The sequence below is a fragment of the Sardina pilchardus genome, chromosome 19 (genome assembly GCF_963854185.1).
Source record: "Sardina pilchardus chromosome 19, fSarPil1.1, whole genome shotgun sequence".
Taxonomy (NCBI): domain Eukaryota; kingdom Metazoa; phylum Chordata; class Actinopteri; order Clupeiformes; family Clupeidae; genus Sardina; species Sardina pilchardus.
In genome coordinates this window covers 4,784,831-4,803,379 of record NC_085012.1, presented here as the reverse complement: position 1 = coordinate 4,803,379, position 18,549 = coordinate 4,784,831, and the positions used below count along the sequence as shown (strand labels likewise).

Here is an 18,549-nt window from a genome sequence, read left to right as displayed (position 1 = left end):
TGTTTTCAATTTCCAGATCCTGCTGCTTTCTTGACAAGCAGACCAATCATGTCTGCGATAAAAAAAAAGAAATTTGATGACAGAAAAGACTTGCTGACAGTTTCTCCTCCATGACTGTTGGAAACTATCTCTTTGATGTTACCATCAGTCTCTGAGAACACTGTAGGAGAAAAAGATATCTTGCAGTTCTATTTACATATTCTGTTCCGACTGTCATCGGTGATGATAATGCCTGTCCCTGTTGTTTCGCATGAACTATTTAAATAAATGGCGGTGGCTACGAGAAGGAGGCCGCGGATACTGTGCGATATCTGCGGAGAATCATCCACCATGCTTTTCTTCCGCTGAGAGGCTTACGCTGTTGGCAGATCCATCAAAGGGAGTGCGAGGTGGCGTTTGGAACACAGAACGAAAAACCCTTCCTCTGGGCGAAAATGAGATGCACTCAGAGAAAAGCACCAGGCTTCTGACACACCTACCCCAGGCAGGGAGACATGCGTGTGCTGATGAATGGGAGGTTGGCGTGCCCCCCCCCCCCCCCCCCCCAACACACACACACACACCCCGCCCCCCACCCTCCCGCCCTGCTTTGAAGCTCTCTGTCAGTGCCCCAGTGCTGTGCATGTAATGCTAAACCGGCCTTGCAGCACGGATAGATAGAGACTGAAGCAAGCAGATCTTATTGTGTGCCAGCATCCCCTGACTGGATGAAAGTGTTGGGCCTGCTGTGTAGACCTCGGTCCAGTATCATTGTCCTCACTTAAGTGGATTATTGTGGTGTATGGGCAAGCAGACAATTTCTCATGGTGTCTTGGTGTGTGCTTGGGGGCCTATAGGATGAGAAAACAATTACCTGGTGCCCTATCATTCTGCTAGATTAACAACGGCCTTAACCGCTTTAAAAACATGGAGCACCATTCTGCAAAATAGGATTTGTGCATATTCATTACTGATATGACTGTCAGTCAGGGAAGCCAATATGAAAATGGTTCGTAAAAACAAACGAAAATCACACTTGTTGACTATAATCATGTGGTGCAGAGCTTGGTTCTCATTTGACATATCACAATGACATGCTAAGTGCGTAGCGATTGCGACTATAGATAGACAATTATGCATCATGGTTTGCTGCACATTGTTTTGTGTTTCTCCAAAACCATATGCACTTTACAGAACCACATGCTCTTAATAATGACAAAGACACTAAAGTTTGAGAAAAAACATGAAGAACAGACATAACTCATTAGACATAACCAAAGCATTGATGCTTTATTTTTTCCACTTTCTCACCATCATGTTGAACAAATAAATATAAGCTGGTCAAAAAAAGTAACCAAAAACAATACAATGATGGCAAAATGGACCTGTTCTTTCTGCGATGATTTGGTGAGAGCCAACACCTCTAAGTGGCCGGCTTTACCACCTGCCCCTCTTGGCCCAGTCCTTCGGGGTAAAATGCAGGCAGCAGGGATCGATCCTCAGATGGCGTTTCTGCATTGCCCTCTCATGGCCCAGCACAATGTCCTCGGGGAGGGTCAACACATACTGGCCCCTATAGTAACTGATGAGGTTCAGGTACTGCAGTGTGGATATGATGTCCTCTTTCTTTATGCTGGTCATCTCGCTGATCTCCTGGATGGTGATGTGGGGTCGCTCTCCGTAGTCTGACAGCAGGCTGAGCAGGATCTCTAGTATGGTCTGGGACCAGTAGGACCGGTAGGACAGCAGGCCCAGGTCGGAGAGGGGTTTTTCAGGTGACCCCGTTTTGCCCTCCATCTTGGACAACTCGTAGCTAAACTCGATGAGGAGTTTTCCGTAACCTCTTCTCTGGTAAGGGGGCAGTGTCAGAATGCACGCGACGTTGTAATCTTCTGTCGACTCTTTCTCCTTCGAAAAGTAGCCCACGATATGAAAGCCTTTGGGGTCGTACTCGGTCATCACGTAAAAGAGGAACGGGTCGGTGTCGTAATAGAGCGTCTTGTGGTCCAGGAAGCACTTGGCCAGCAAGCACAGGTTCTGGGCGTAGGCCGTGTTCTTCCTGCCGTCGATTTCAAAGAAGGAGACCGTTCCTTTGCGATAGATCTCGTTTCCTGGGGGGTTGCGAAGGGTGCACTTTGTGACGTGCCTCTGCAGGCACGTCAGGCTCTTGAGGTACTTGAGGCAGAACTCGCAGAGGTAGAGGACGGGGAGGGCGGTGAGCTCCTGGGGGTACGGAGAGAAGTACCACGGCTTCAGCCGGTGGCGCCCCAGCTCGATGCAGCTGATGTTCTTCATGCGCGTGACGATGTCGTCCTGTCTGCGGTCGGGCGCCATGCTGCCCGTCGTGTGGGGCGCAGGGGGTATTCCGTCGGAGCTGTCCTGAGAGTCCTCTTCCGGCGCCACGCAAAGAGTCTTCCTCTTCCTGCCGCGCTTAGATGGAACCATTCGATGGATTCCACAATTGCTGGTGAGGGTCATGTGATCATGACCCTCGTCATGATCATGGCCATTCAGTTTAGGATTGGTGGCTGCTTTTGGCATCTGCTTCATGGGTATCTCTTCTGTGGCATCTGGAGGTGAAAGCTTTGAAGCTACTGGGGAAGCCTGTGATGCTAAGCATCTGGACTCAGATTTCTTGTTTGGGCTGGTTAATTTATGGTCTTTGGATACAGCGGTGATGTTTTGAATGGTGAGCTGCAGACCTCTCCGCATGTCTCGCTCAGGGGAGGCTGCTCCTGAGCCAATCTGGCCATTTGTCAGAGACGTGTTTGTTTCCGTTTCCGTTTCCTTCTTGGGCATCTGAAGTGTGGTCAGGTCCAGTCTGTCTGGGGGCACCCATTCATCCAAACGCTTATTGAAGTCAATGTAATGGACATAGTAAAGTTTATTTCCTGGCGTCTCTTTTACACTGAGAACTTCAGCCAGGGACCACTCGTCTTCGTCCTCCTGATTTTTCCGTAGGACAGGAAGACGACATCCCTCAATGACATCTGCTGCCATGGCTGACAACACTGATGGAATTAACAGACACTTAAATATCAAATTATAGCGATATGCTTAGTCTTCTTCACAATAGGCCTACAGTTTTTTTTTAATGCTCTGTCAAAAAATCAATATCACAGAGACAGTCTGAAGAAAATGACTGTTTCTTATAGGTTCATAAATGGGCTGAGATGCAGTCAGCTCATTATCAGTTACTTTAGGACAGCTGTTGTGAATCAGGCTTCATGCTGAGATCCACCCACTCTTCCACTTCCACAGACTGTCTGAACCGGAGTTGCTAACTAGGTAACTACCCTCATTCTTTGCATTGCTTTTAGAGAACCTCAAAGAAATCAATTCACCTGTTGCAGTCCCAGCTTAGAGAAGGAACAATGGCATTGTACAGTAGTGGTATTCAGATCATCTGACTCATTATACTCTGAGCATCATTAGTTTTTGGTTGAGTTATAGTGGCTAGGCTATCAGCAGGACAATAATATACCGTGCGCGTGCGCACTTGTTTGCACCCTGCTGTTGACTGTGCAGCTTGTGAACACTGAAGCAGGCCCGCCTCGGCCTAGTTTGTAAATAAATAACTAATTGCTGAATTTATAAACCAAATGTTGGGAGATGAGTTTCCTGTAAGTAATGGCCAGATTCCCCATTCACGTTTTCAAGCCGATCTGCATTGCATATGCTATTTGTTAACTTTGATTAACAACTTGTTAATGCATATTTGGCAGCATTATTTTACGTAGGCTAGCCTTAGTGTTGCAGTGTGTAAGTAAAGTGCAATTCGGACGGTCATCAGTAGGTCTAGGTTCAAACACTAACGTTAGCATTTTGAATGGTATGTTAATTCACGAGAAACAGCTGGTTTTGACTTGGTCGGTGCCAAAGCCATCGATATCGATATTAACCTTCCGAGTCCATCACACAGTAAGTACACACTTGCTATTAATATGGTGACAACCTCACTTGTGCTCAAGGTTGTGCTCTTTTTTAAAAATATATTTTTTTGGGTGTTTTATGCCTTTATTGACAGTGACAGTGGAGAGAGACAGGAAGTGAATAGGAGAGAGAGCAGGGGCGGGATCCGTAAAGGACCAGCTGAGGCCAAGGTGCTCTTTCTTACAGAATCTCTGAAATTAGTAACTTGTCAGCAAGAGTTTGGAGGCGTGTATCGTCTTGATATGTTTTGAGGTCTTTGACCATGCAAGCCAGCCATGTAATTAGTGGTGTTCATTAACTGTAAGGGGTGGATGTTGAGCACTGATGAGCCAGGATGAATGAGAGCACTATGCTGCAGAGCAGAGCACAGTCGAGGGGAGCAGTTTAGAGGGTGAAGAAGTCCAGCGAGAACAACAGACTCATGAGTGTATTATATATTGTATCCTGCATCTTGCCTGTGCCTGTTGGGGTGTCCACGACCATGGTATACCTTGACAGGGACAACAAGGCCATACTCCCCCCTCCGTATTACCCCATAGCATTTTTTTGGTGAATGCACATACAGTTTTTATTCCTTTATTCTACATAGCTTACTTACTGTGTTACATTGATTCTGATTCTGAGTGATCAGCGTTTTCCTCTGGGAGCAGTGCAAGCCAGCCATGTAATTAGTGGTTTTCATGTTCCTGTATAAGGGGTGCATGGTGAGCACCGATGAGCCAGGTTGGATGAGAACTACGCTGCAGAGGGGAAGCAGTTTAGATGGTGAAGAAGTCCAGCGAGAACAACAGACTTGTGAGTGATCAGTGTTTTCCTCTGGCAGCAGTGGCCATATAAATCATTAAACTGCCCATCATCAGATCCTCTGGGGTCCGTCTCTTACTCCGCTCCGCTCTTCTCTTCCTTAATCATCCTCTTCATCCTCTTACAGTGGAAATAGTCATGTGTTTTGTAAGTTGTTGGGGTTGATTATTGATTAAATGAATGACTGTATTTTGATTGTGTTTAATGTACTCATACACCATACACTTTATAAAATGTATGCTAGCTAACTAAAGATCAGATTAGATTAAATTTTATTGTCATTGCACAAGTAAGGACAACCAGTAGGCCTACAAGGAAATGCAGTTCAACGTCGCCACTTGCCACTTCTGTCCTCTGCCATCTTGTGTAGAATGGAGATTAAACACATCGAAGAGCTTTCCAAAGGCGTCGATTCTGTCCACGTTTGTATGGACATCACTTTGAACGCCCTTCCTGCCACACTTTGATTCTGCATGTGATTGTGGCGTGGCGAGGGGAGTGGTGCTGATTTTCTGGATGATCTGAGATGAAGGGTGTCCCCCCTAGACAGGAGAGACGAAAGCCCGTCTTTAATCATGAGAGCTATAACTTCATAGGAGTGCAGGTGCTGAGGCGGACGCTGAAGTCAGCGACGACTTTACCCTCTAAGTGCCAGCATGAAGAATACAGCCGTGACATTTGCGCTTCACAGACGCTAACTTGTGCATGTCAGTTAGCCTACGCTAGCATACGGCGCTGTCAATGTATCTGACTGAACTGGAAAGCCTGTGTGAAGCAGTATTCACTGCGGAATTCATAGAGTTAGGGCGTGAGGTGCATTAACTTGTCAACTTCATGCATTACTGCAGCTTAGTGTATAACTCTCAGGATCCTAGTGTGATGGTCTGTGTAAAAACAAATAATCTCTCAGGAATACACTCACTGAGCAGCAACTTTATCTCGGGAAAAGCACTATATTGTCTGTGTTTATAAGGATCACTGGCAGAGACAAACTCTATACACACACATCATGGCTTCTGGTAGGCAAACAGTATCTGCATTTACATAGACATTTTTTTCAATCTGATTGTAATCTTTCCAATTAGAGATTCAAACGGAACTGAATGCTAAATAAAGTGATCCGAGAGTAATCCGCGCTTACATAGCCTATCCCAAAGCATTCAATCCGATGGTAACTTTTACAATGCGCAAAGTGGCTCCTCCTCTTATCTGTGAAAATATAACAGAAGACGATGAGCTTCCGCTCGTTGATCTTTGAGTGGTTTAACAATTCTTAGTTGTCTCTGTGTTTCTGTCTAATACAGACCAATCCGTTTCTTCTGAGTGCTCACTGCCATTTTGTCCATTCCAGAAGCTCATTTGACTTGCCATTGTGCATTGCTCCCATGTACAGTATGATTCACATGCACATAAAACAGAAATTAATTAATAATCAAATGACTTGTTTGCATAGATAGATTACTTTCAAGTCAATTTCATTTATTAGTCCCCCTTGGGAGAAATGTTTAGAGACAGGGTCAGGGTCATAGGTCAGGGCAGGGTGAAGACATACATGGAACCAAAGCCATCGATATCTCAAAGTTGCGACAGCCGTTGACTTCCATGTTAAAGCCAGATTAGAGCGCTCACGTGGTTAGTGGGTAGACTCAGTAGTTCCCTCGGTCCCTGGTTTACTACGGGATTGACAGCAGCGATCGCATTAATATTTACGGTAAATACTCGATGAAAATTACTATAAACTGCATAAACTGCATTACATATATATTACTCAATGAAAATGTATTATTATGCACACGACTATAAGTCATGTAGAAAAGTCTTATTATAACGCCTGAGATATGTTCATTCTCAATGGAATAGTTCCCGGATGTGCCGCCACTGTTTGTACATGGGAGTCAATGGTAGTGTCGCAACTTTGAGATATCGATGGCTTTGCATGGAACATACAGAGACCACAATGTGTAAAGACAGTAAAAACATCCGACAAAGAAAGAAAATACATAACTGGTAACCAGATAGGGACCAGAGCAATCAAATGAAATTAATCAAATGAAGTACACCACCTTTCTCAGTCCGTTTGAAAATGTTGCTGCACTGGGCCAAATCTGATCCGTCGATATGGTTATATGAGGTCTTTTTATTCTAAATGGGCCATCAATGGCATTGCAGGTGCCATGTAAACAGGGCTAGTGTGTGTCCGGGACTGTTTGTGTGTGTGTGTGTGTGTGTATATCTGTGAGAGACTGAGGGAAGGAGCTCATTCAGATCATACGAAAGTTATCAAGCTTCTGGTGACAACTGTAAATAACTAACAATTGAAACTGAATAGCTCTGAAGCAGCTTTGTGATTAATCTCATCTCTCAAACCATTTTTCAGCCTGCCAGTGAATGTGTTTGACAATACATGTTACTTGCATTCTGAAGCTGAAGTGAATTAGGTGTGTGGTTTTCAATGCCCGATGCATTAAGCACATGATGTCACAGTCTGTAACAGAACAGTTACTGTATACAGAGTGAGTACATTTGTGATGAGAATACTCCAGAAGGAACATTTCTTCATTTCCTCAGTAGGTTTTTGCAGCTGATACTGTAGATGGTGATTGCCTTTGCTAGTGTGTGAGTATAATGTGTTGTATTGGGATCTCAGCCCTGATCCAGCAGTGTCAACATGGGGTTTGCTACAGTATAAGGCAAGGTGTATGTGTGTGTGTGTGTGTGTGTGTGTGTGTGTGTGTGTGTGTGTGTGTGTGTGTGTGTGTGTGTGTGTGTGTGTGTGTGTGTGTGTGTGTGTGTGTGTGTGTGTGTGTGTGTGTGTGTGTCAACATGGGGTTTGCTAGTATAAGGCAAGGCGTGTGTGTCTGTGTGTGTGTTTGTGTGTGTCAATATGTGGTTTGCTATAAGGCAAGGCGTGTGTGTCTGTGTGTGTGTTTGTGTGTGTCAACATGGGGTTTGCTATAAGGCAAGGTGTGTGTGTGTGTGTTTGTGTGTGTGTCAACATGGGGTTTGCTACAGTATAAGGCAAGGCAGGGCTTTGGCAGAGGCATTTCAGCATGTACTGTACTGTAAGGGGAAATGCTTGACACATTAATCTATATGGAAATGTTTACATTCTCACTGCTAACTGTACGAGGGCGGTTGCAAAATGGGAGCGGCGGAGAGACTGGGGACAATAGATGGAGGGCAATAGGCAACAGATGAGAACAGGAATGCTGTTGAGGCCAAGCATTCACATGTGGGACGTGCAGGTTTTACTCTTGGGCCATGCTTGTGCACTGATGTGTGTGTGTGTGCGCCTTTTTTTTGACAAAGGAAAAACATCAATACTAATGCATACATAACAACTGTAGCCTCCTACTTGCATCAGTTTGTTCACCACAATATGCAGACACCTGCGTTCAGTCAACAACACACACACACACAGAGACACGTTCAGTTGTATGCCACAATGAAAAGAAGCAGCAACACTTTTTTTTAAGTTTGGGTGTGTTTTCTGCATGTTGCAGAGGCTTCTGGACTTGAGAACTGGAGGCCTTGCTACTGTAGGTAGAATAGAATAGAATATATACTTTTTTGATCCCGTGAGGGAAATTCAGTTCTCTGCATTTAACCCAATTTAACCGAATTAGTGAACACGCAGCACACAGTGAACACACAGTGAGGTGAATCACACAACCCAGAGCAGTGAGCTGCCTGCCCAACCAGCGGCGCTCGACCTGCCCAACCAGCGGCGCTCGGGGAGCAGTGAGGGGTTAGGTGCCTTGCTCAAGGGCACTTCAGCCGTGGTGGACTGGTCGGGGATCGAACCGGCAACCTTCCGGTTATAAGCCCGATGCGCTAACCAGTACACCACGGCTGCCCAGGTAGTGCTCATTCAGGTGGTCATCATTCCACCCTTCTTTTGCATGTTTTCTGGACGCTTAATTATGGATGTGGTTAAAATGGAGCAACTTTTGAAAACCGAAGTCTCTATTTTCGTACTAAAAGGGAGAATAAATCAGGCTTAAAATGGCGTCGGTGCTCCTGTGTGCGTGTGATCTCCCTTTCAGCCTGCCTCCCCAACATCCTAAAAGAGCTTCTACGCTGTGAAGTAGTCACCAATAAACACTAAAAAAGCCTGCAACTCTTTGTGCCTATGAAGATTTAATTGCCAAAGTCATTCCAGCAACGCTCTCTCATTTAACACACATACATACACACACACACACACACACACACACAACCTGTTTCCCTTCTGTTGTGCAAGACCTTGCCATGGGGGATGCTCTTAATTGGAGACTACCTACACATAAATTGGATATAATATCCTCAGTGCTTTCATTAATATGTTTTCAGCTTTCTTTTGTCATCTGAAGTTGAAGGTGTTGACAGACTTTATTAATAAGGGGGTAGACCTGCCTCAGCAGCTGAACAGAGAGAATCTAAAGTAGTGTGCTTCGTGGGTTGACTGTAAGAGTGCGACTGGAGGCTCCACAAAATGTCATTGTGTTCCTTTTTCTTTGACAAATGGGGCATAATAGCAGAGACCGTGTTTACAAAGCAGGTGGAAAACAATGTGATTGTCTGCCTTGTGAAACACACAGCTAAAGTGTGCAGCCCCTGTACTGTTATGCTCCCGACTCAACGCCTCACCCTGGCTACCTCTGTCCCCTTCCGGAAATTTGATTTCTTTTTTTTTTTTTTTTTTTTCAAAACCCAGTCTTTAGAAAATGCACACTTCTCGTGTAACCTCAGACTTCTCTGTAAAACCCTTTGGCTATTGCGAGCAAGAGAGGGCGAGAGAGCGAGTGAGAGAAAGCGAGTGCAAGAGAGAGAGAGGGCGAGCGCAAGGAAGAGAGAGAGTGAGAGAGGGAGCAAGAGGGAGAGAGCAAGGAAATGGAAGGGAAAGAGTGAGAGATGAGAGCGAGTGCCAAGAGAAAGCAGAATGAAAGTGGTTCAGATGTTAAGAAACCTGAGCCACAGAGCCCCTTTTCTCTCCCTCTCTCCCTCCCTCTCCCTCTCTCTCCCTCTCTCTCTCTCTCCCTCTCCCTCTCTCTCTCTCTCCCCAGCACCGCACTCCCCTCTGATGGGCCTTAATCACGTTTGTGGGCTTTCAGGTCTGCCCTTATCGTGCTCAACATAACACCTCGCTGAGGAAATGGAGGTTAATTACCCACTGAAGCCCCCGTGTGCCCCACCCCACTTCATCCTGCCCCCCGAAACACAGAATGGATTTTTAATTTGACAATTTAAAGCCTCCACCTGCTCCTTTTTCTTGTTGTTTCTGTCTCGTTTTTCAAGTACAAGGATGATATTTTGTTGTTGTTGTTGTTATTATTGGTCAGCAATGCCGTGGTGGTTTGGCCTGGGTGTGAAGGATCAGTTATTCCTGACCATAGATGCTCCACTTTCATTCTATTCCGACTGACTTCACTTCACACATAGATTTCTTTTTTTCTTCGGTCCTTTGAAACGCCGCGGTTGGCTCTATGGATATTGAACACATCTCTTTTCATCTAGAGCCTGTGAGACGAGTCCCTTCTCTACAGAATACAGAACTGCTGCATGTAAGTATAGCTTTGCTCTGTAGTATAGAATCTCTTGTTTCTCTTTACTTACAAGCAAATGATCCTCTATTATAGCGAGCACAATGATTACAGATCCCTGGAAAGTGAATTAAGGAATGCAGGGTCTGAATGCTGGGGCTGTGTGTACCATACAGCATTTTTACTGCTGTGGACATTACGGTTTGTATAGGCTGCGTGAGGACTCTATCTGATGCTAATCAGTAGAATGGCCGTAGTGAGCCTATCAGAAGCTGGACTGTACTGTTTGTGATCAATACAGCAGGAGAAGCCGCACAAAACTCCTCGCCTTTCACAATCAATTCTGGATGGTGCTGAATAGCCTCCATTATACATGGATAAGGAGGATGTGTGTGTGTGTGTGTGTGTGTGTGTGTGTGCACGCACGCTTCGGGGTGGTTGGCATTTGAACACATTGAAGTCATTATTGACAGTGGGAGCTGACAAGAGCAGAGTGACTGGGACAGGCTGGCATTAAGGAGAAAGGAATGAGCTTTAATGAGTGTTGTCAGAGGAAGGCCGACACATGCCTCTTCAAACACTCACCCGTCTCTACCACATTAGCAGAGGCGAGCTCACCCGGACCCCTGCGCTCTCACACACACACACACATACGCACGCACACACACACACACACACCCGTCCCTACCACATTAGCAGAGGTGAGCTCACCCGGACCCCTGCGCTCTCACACACACACACACATACGCACGCACACACACACACACACACCCGTCCCTACCACATTAGCAGAGGCTAGCTCACCCGGACCCCTGCGCTCTCTCGCACGCACACACACACACACACACACCCGTCCCTACCATATTAGCAGAGGCTAGCTCACCCCGAAAACACACACACACACACACGTCTCTACCACTCTACCACGTCTCATACCACTCCCCCCCCCCCCCCCCCCTACACACACACACTCCCTCTCTTGGCATCTTCTCTCCTCACCCCCTCTGCCCATTAGACAACCGCTAATGTTAAGTCTGCAGAGTGTGTGTGTGTGTGTGTGTGTGTGTGTGTGTGTGTGTGTGTGTGTGTGTGTGTGTGTGTGTGTGTGTGTGTGTGTGTGTGTGTGTGTGTGTGTGTGTGTGTGTGTGTGTGTGTGTGTGTGTGTGTGTGTGTGCCAGGGTGTGCTGCCAGGACGGTCCCACACCTCGCTGCTCCTCGGCTCCCTCTCCTGCCCAGTCCCCCCCCCCCCCCCCCCACACACACACACACTCTCCTGCTCAGATGGCCATGAATTCTGGTAATTGCCTTTTTCGAAATCCCACCGCACTGCCCTACGGAGGCCGTACAGTATGTCCCACTGTACAGCTACTGTACATCTATAGAATGAGAGATATAGAGGGGGGTAGTGGTGCTACTGTACAGTAACACCCTCCCTCTATGTACAGTAGCACCCCCCCCCCTTCATTTCTCTGAACCTATAGCTGTAGAGGGGGGGTGCTACTGTACATAGAGGGAGGGGTGTTAATGTACAGCTATAGGTTGAGATATGGAGAGAGGGGGAGGGGTGCTACTGTACGGCTATAAGTTCAGAGGTATAGAAGGGGAGGAGTGGTTTGAGCGTGATCTGTGATGGTTTACTTGAGTGACAGCTGCCTCGGGGTATTTGAGGTACGTGCCAAACATTCATGTGATTGGCGCCGACACCTAAAGCATCAGCGTCTTGTGTTGGAGTCGATTAAATAATCTCGCTGTTGAATTTGATGTGACACCTTTACAGTTGCTCTGTGATGTGGGAGCTGCAGTAACATGCCAGCATGCTGTTCCCACACCACCTGCCTCATTTATGTTTCTCTCTCTTTTTTATGTTTTCATTACGACAAGGGACTCCAATGAAGCACTAGAACAATGAATTGGTAATCATCATTAAAGATTCATGGCCATGTGGAATTTCCCTTAATAAGCCCTGGGCCCCTCCTATACAATCTCACCAAACTGTATGTATTATTCAGAGCAATTCCACACATCAGATGTAGACTGTACATTTGTCTATACATATTTTAGCAGGCCCGGAGGGTGGTCTAATGCAGCTGGTCCTATAGGAAGCCACTGTAGCAGAAAATCGCCGATTCTTCAATAAGCCCGTAATTGAGGTGGCGAAATGTTGTGCAGTAAGTGTTCCAGAATGAAACAACATACAGCGTAATGGCAAGGCATTTATTCCTGCAAGTCTGGTGTGGGCCTGAAGGTCATTATTCAAATAAGCCCTTTGGAGCGCACTTTAATAGTGTTAGGCTGTTTTTAAAAAGCTTCATTTCAACTAAAAGGCTGTGTTTATAGGCCCTGAGACCTTTCTCTCTGTCCAAACAGTGTTCCTCTTCATTAATCTTATACTTCCTTCTTCCTTATATGGTCTTTTTGTCTTGATCGACTTTTCCGGTCAGCTCTGTTGCAGTGAACAACTGCTCCACCTATAAACAGGCAGGAATGTATGCTGTGTTCACATGCCTGTGCTGAATACAGTGCTGGAGACACACCTATACTTTTTTGATCCTGTGAGGGGAAATTCGGTCTCTGCCTTTATCCCAATTTGTGAATTGGTGGACACACACAGTGAGGTGAAGCACACACTAACCCAGAGCAGTAAACTGCCTGCCCAACAGCGGCGCTCGGGGAGCAGTGAGGGGTTAGGTGCCTTGCTCAAGGCAGCCGTGGACTGGTCGGGAATTGAACCGGCAACCCTCCGGTTTCAAGCTTGAAGCCCGAACCAGTAGGCCACGGCTGCACCTCGTTCACTTTACACTGGCATACGCCAACCGTCGCCGCTCTGTATTGTGGTTCTGTAGCGTGACGGTGCTCAAAAAGTTAAAAAAGAGAAATGCTCAACTTTTGCTGCACCAACGGACAGCAGTGCAAGGCATCAGCCAATCAAATTATGGTTACAGTAGCGTCAAGGCATACACCACAGTACACATCCCCCTTACCATCAGGAAAACCCACCGTCATGCAGTAGCCCAACGTAAATCTGTGAGAGTAGGTAAGTGATGTTGCAACACTATCTAATGGACCGGAAGGGAATGAATTTCACAGGCTGCATTACTCGTAAACAACAGCTAACTCACAACTCATCAACTGAAATTTGATTGAAATGTCCAGTTTTGTATCACTATGCTTCTGACATAATGAATCGGTCAATAAAATCAGTGTTGCTTGTTGTGTGTGTCGGTGCATGACAATGTGATGTTCTGTATCATCTTGGGATCTTAAACGTGATTTATGCAACCCAAGCCACTCTTCTTCATGTGAGGCACATGTTGTAGGCTACTGTGTGAGTTATGAGATATGGCTGTTGTGCTGCACTAAAAGTTAAGGGTTTGGGGGTTTATTGCTTCATAATTTACTCTAAATGCACTGTGTTTAAATTATGGATGGGGAAAAGCATGGGAGCTCCTGCTTAGTGATGTTGAATAAAACTGCAGTTGAATAAGCGAATGCCTTAAGCGCTCAGAAGGACTTGAGGTATTGGCTTCAAATGAAAACTTTTCAAATCATTTGGAAAGACGACTAACTGCTGTGCCCATCTCTCCGATATCTCCATCAGATTTCTCCTCCTCTCTTTGCCCCTTTTATCTTCTCCATGAAAGGACGATGTTTTGCCCCCGCTGTTCTCTTGTGGTCAGCAGTGTTTTGTTAAGGCAGGAGGATTCTGCCCAGAAAGCTCACCATCCTCTAGTCCTCCAGGGGGCTTCTTCCTTCTCCTCCTCCCCTCTGCTTTCTCCTCCCCACACCAGGCTCCCTTAACACTCTGCACACAATCCCTCATCCTGACTCTGCTCAACACACACACACACACACACACACACACACACACACACACACACACACACACAGTCTCCTCTCACACTCGCTCCAGCCAAGATGTTGACCCTCTGAGTTTAAATTGGGCCCCAGGTGCCTTGAGAGGACGCTTTGAGAGTCTTCCACGGTGAATTGCAGTCTGGCTTCTGAGGTCACGGTGTCTTTGCTGTAGCCCCCACAGGGTTCAGCACCGCTCTGGCCAAAGCTCTTCTGTTTAAATGCGTGTTGCCCCCCAGGGTAGAAGACTTTTTTTTCCCTTTTTTTCTGATGAAGAAGAAGAAGATCTGGTGCCATTTAGCTCTTGGAAGCGTGTGTGTGTGTGTGTGTGTGGGGGCATCTGAAGAGGCGCTTTGCTTTAAGACTGTGTGCTGAGGCCGATGGTCATATTGTCAGTGAATGCTTTCTGCATCGGGAGCCTCAGGTGTGTCCTGTGGGCTGTGCATGGCGTGCTGGAATTCAATTAGAATTTCATTCCTATTTCATATCTCTTGCTTTCTCTCTCTCTCTCTCTCGCTCTCTCTCTCGCTCTCTCTCTCGCTCTCTCTCTCACTCTCTCTCTCGTTCTCTCTCGTTCTCTCTCTCTCTCTTTCTCTCTCTGTCTGTCTCTGTCTGTCCATCCGTCCCTCTCTCTCTGTCTTTGTGTCATGTAAGTTCAGTAATGTGTTTCATGTCTCACTCACATTCATTAATCTTTACATCTACCCTTACGGATGGGCTTGACACTAGAGGCTTTTCAGCTGATGCAAGTTTCAGTTAGAGCAACGTCCGGTCTAATTGGATCACTTAGCCATTCATGTTCAGCTGACCAGACGTCATTGCTCAAACGGCTAGCTTTGGGTTTGCGTTCTCTCATGTCTTCAAGGATTGGAGGCCCATACTGTAGCTTAGCATTTTCGCCGAGGCTTTGGAGCTTCTCTCAAAGATTCGTCTCATTCTCACATTGGCATGCTAAGTGGCAAGCTTAACAAGGCACAAATTGCGTTTGACTTCATTAATGTGGTATTTCACACTCTTACCTTTTCAGGTTTCTTCTGTGAATTTTTCCACTTTGACGAGTCCCCCACAACCCCCCCCCCCCCCCCCCCCCCAACCCCCATCCCTCCAGTTCCAGCATTTTCTTATGCGCATAAAGGGCTTCCACTGAAGTGCTTTAATTATCTGCCTTCCTTTTGCTTGTTACTTTTCCCTCCGTTCTTTTGAGTCTCATCTCATCAGTCTGTCTGGCATTAAGTAGATGACCGTCTTGACCAGAGATCATTAACGCCTGCTCGTTTTCCCTCCTCCAATCCGCGTGTTATTTTCAGCTCAAATGAGGCGGCGGGGGTCACAGCCTTGGTAGAACTGTGGGCAACATGTTCCAGTGCTCTCCATCATCTTGTTGAAAAGCACACAATGATCAGCGCTGTATTAGTTCCACAAGGAAGCTGAAATTGTATGAGAATATACATAATTAATGAGCTTGTTTGAGGTGTGTGTGTGTGTGCGTGCATGTGTGTGCGCGTGCTGATTTTAATTGGCACTGTATTTCTCTACTTCTTAATTACATTGTAATGGGTTTTGCTGATGTTTGCAATCAGTGGTCTTGTTGGCGCGCCCTGGGATGTATCGTCTTGCACTACATAGCCCCAATCACCATTCCCACACCAGCTCCACAACACAGACACGGACACACATACTGTACATACAGACACACACACACACATACACACACATACAGAACACACACACACACACAGACACACACACAGACAGACATGCAGTACACAAGCTACAAAATAACTGATACAAAAAAGGTCTCTTGTGTTGAATCCCATCTCGGCGACACTGCTGCTGTGCCCCCATGCTCAGCCCACAGCACCAATGTTCCTCTATGAGGCTGATGTCCTCTGACGAGCCCCTAGGTCTGGTGTTTTTAAGCTCTGTTCATTACCCGCGAGGGGAGATAGCGCACACTACACTACAGCAGCCAGGCGGCATAATCCCATCTGAGGGGAGAGTAATGACACGACGCTCGGCGCTGGAAAATAAGCATAACTTTTAGGAGCAACAATAACAGTGGGAATAATAAAAAGCAGAGCGAGGAAGACATTTGGCGAGAGGCAGCGGGTGTGAAAAACAGAAATGGGCTCGAGTTTTATGGAGAGTTTTACTGGCTCGTAGAATAATATTGGCCATCTGTAAATCTCTAAAGCGCGGAAAAGTTTATGGAAAAAGGATGAGATGTTTGATGGGGCCGCAGTCGTATTCCCAGAGAGCTGAATTGTGGCGTTGTCAGGAGCACATACTTATAGGAGCCAGGAGGAGAGTGTTATTAAACGTCATTAAAGTCCAAATTATTTGAATGCTCTGGGGAAATCTTATGTGAATGAGCAAAATGTGTGTATGTTATGAGTGAATACCTATGCAGCTTGAAAGGGAACCTTATCTTCTTACACCCCAACCTGCCAAAAAGGCGAACGCTCGGTCTCTTCCCTTTGATCGAGCGGCAGTACTTCACACAGACGACTACAAAGTGCATAGAAAGCAAACAAATCAATTCCCAAAGTCCACAAGCCAGGCACCGTGGTGGAGCTGAAATTGAATATTTGGATTTCATCAGAAACAGGAAATAAAATAACAAAAAAAAAAATGTGTTTCTTGTTCAGGGGCATCAATTGTGAATCTCCTTGTTAGTTTATTGGTTTGCCATTTCGTCTGTGGCCAAGTCAGAATCCGCAGCAGGGCCAAACGTACTGCTGTTGTCGACGGCTCTTGTTTAAAGCCCAGATATGTGGGTTATCTCCGGTGCTGCTATCGCAACTCTATCTGCACGTGTTACGCTAAAGCATAAACGCATCACTCAGTGTCTAGCAATGGGCCCTCAGTAGTCCATCACACAACAAATTGAATTGCTTTTGTGGATTACTTTTGGAGAAACACCATGCTGTTTCTTTTTTTTTTTTTTAAGATTATTTTTTTGGGCTTTTTATGCCTTTAATTGGACAGGACAGTAGAGAGAATGACAGGAAGTGAGTGGGAGAGAGAGTCGGGGTGGGATCCGGAAAGGACCACGGGGCGGGAATCGAACCCGGGTCGCCGGCGTACGGTGCAGGTGCCCCAGCCAGTTGCGCCACTGCCGGGGCCACCATGCTGTTTCTTAACAGTTTGCAGTTCAGATAGAAACTCACACATGCTCCCGGGTTTTCTCATCTGGGCTCGGTAGGGGAAAAAAAGCAAATGACGTGCGACATGCTTTATGTGGACTACCAGAACAGGGGTGTTATCAGCACAGATGTAGTTGGGGAAGAACCTTGGCTTTCCAGTCCTTGTGCAGGTGAAGTTTTCTTCAACGTTTGGATACTAGCCGTCCTTTTTCATTTGGGTCCTTGTTCTTTGACAAGGCCTTGCTGGAACAGGCGATAAACAGTAAACACGGCCTTCCAAGTGCCGTGATTGATGTCCACAATAGTTAAAAGGAGGTTTCTCTACCGCAGTCCCAGCCATCTGCTTTATGAAAGGCACTATGTCAGAGGTTCTCCTTGTCTGTACGGCAGAATGAAGGACATGTGCACTGTTGCATACACAGTCCTTCCGCTGTCCTTGGTGTTGAGGCGTAGCTCCACATAAGTACGCCATTTGTGTTGGCGTGCAGCTGAGCGGTGCAAACACAAGGCGGTGGTGTGTGTGTCGGATTAGAAGCACTGTGGCAGTGTCACAAGCCTCAGGTTGCGACGGAGACAAATGAGCAGGGTTGACAAATCCAGCGTGTTGTGGCGTAAAGTGTGATGTGAAAAATGTGTTCCCATGCCACGGTGCCACTGGAGGCCCCTGGAGAAATCTCTACATGCAAACACAACAGCAGCACTCTCCATACCAAATAGCCAGCACTGCCCAAACACATCACTGTGACACGGAAACGGTATTGCATAATGCTGTGCTGTGAAACAGAGATTGCTGTATAGTCCGCTGTCCGCATATACTGGCAGGTTCATGCAATGTAAGGCTCAATGTCATCACAATACACTCTTGTAGTGTGAATGGGAAAGAAATGATGAGCAATTGGGCTGCTTTACATGTCTCTTCACACATCACTCATGGCAGCCATGCCCATGGCCAAGTGGGTTCACACGTGGAGAGGCAAAGGAGATGCCAGTACCCATGATTTCCCCACTATTAGCAGCGGCTTATACATTGATTTTACATGCAGTTGTGCTGTTTTGCACGTCTCATCACACAGTGTATTCAATATTCATACATGGAGGTGTAAAGGAGATGCCGGTTACTGACAGTATTATGCCTAGAGACTTCTAGACTAGATGATATTATGCTACCCTGTGTGAGTCATTGCACCTATATTTAAACCATTTAGTGGCAGAGGATTTGTTGTGTGTAGTATAGTGTGTATACTGTTTATGTGTGTATGTAGAATACGATGATCAGAATGGACATAACCGTATCATAATCGTTATCATAGAAT

The 18,549-nt window shown here is 46.3% G+C and overlaps 1 protein-coding gene across 1 annotated transcript; it reads right to left on the bottom strand.

Annotated features, from left to right (window-relative positions):
• Window positions 1-1,243: 1,243 nt before the first annotated feature.
• Window positions 1,244-14,058, bottom strand: LOC134066525 (histone acetyltransferase KAT5-like). Its single transcript, XM_062521886.1, has 2 exons — window positions 13,959-14,058; window positions 1,244-2,990 (listed from the first exon to the last, which is right to left on the bottom strand). The coding sequence occupies exons 1-2, from the start codon at window positions 14,056-14,058 to the stop codon at window positions 1,417-1,419; spliced, it is 1,674 nt and encodes a 557-aa protein (XP_062377870.1). The 3' UTR covers window positions 1,244-1,416.
• Between the last annotated feature and the right edge of the window lie 4,491 nt (window positions 14,059-18,549).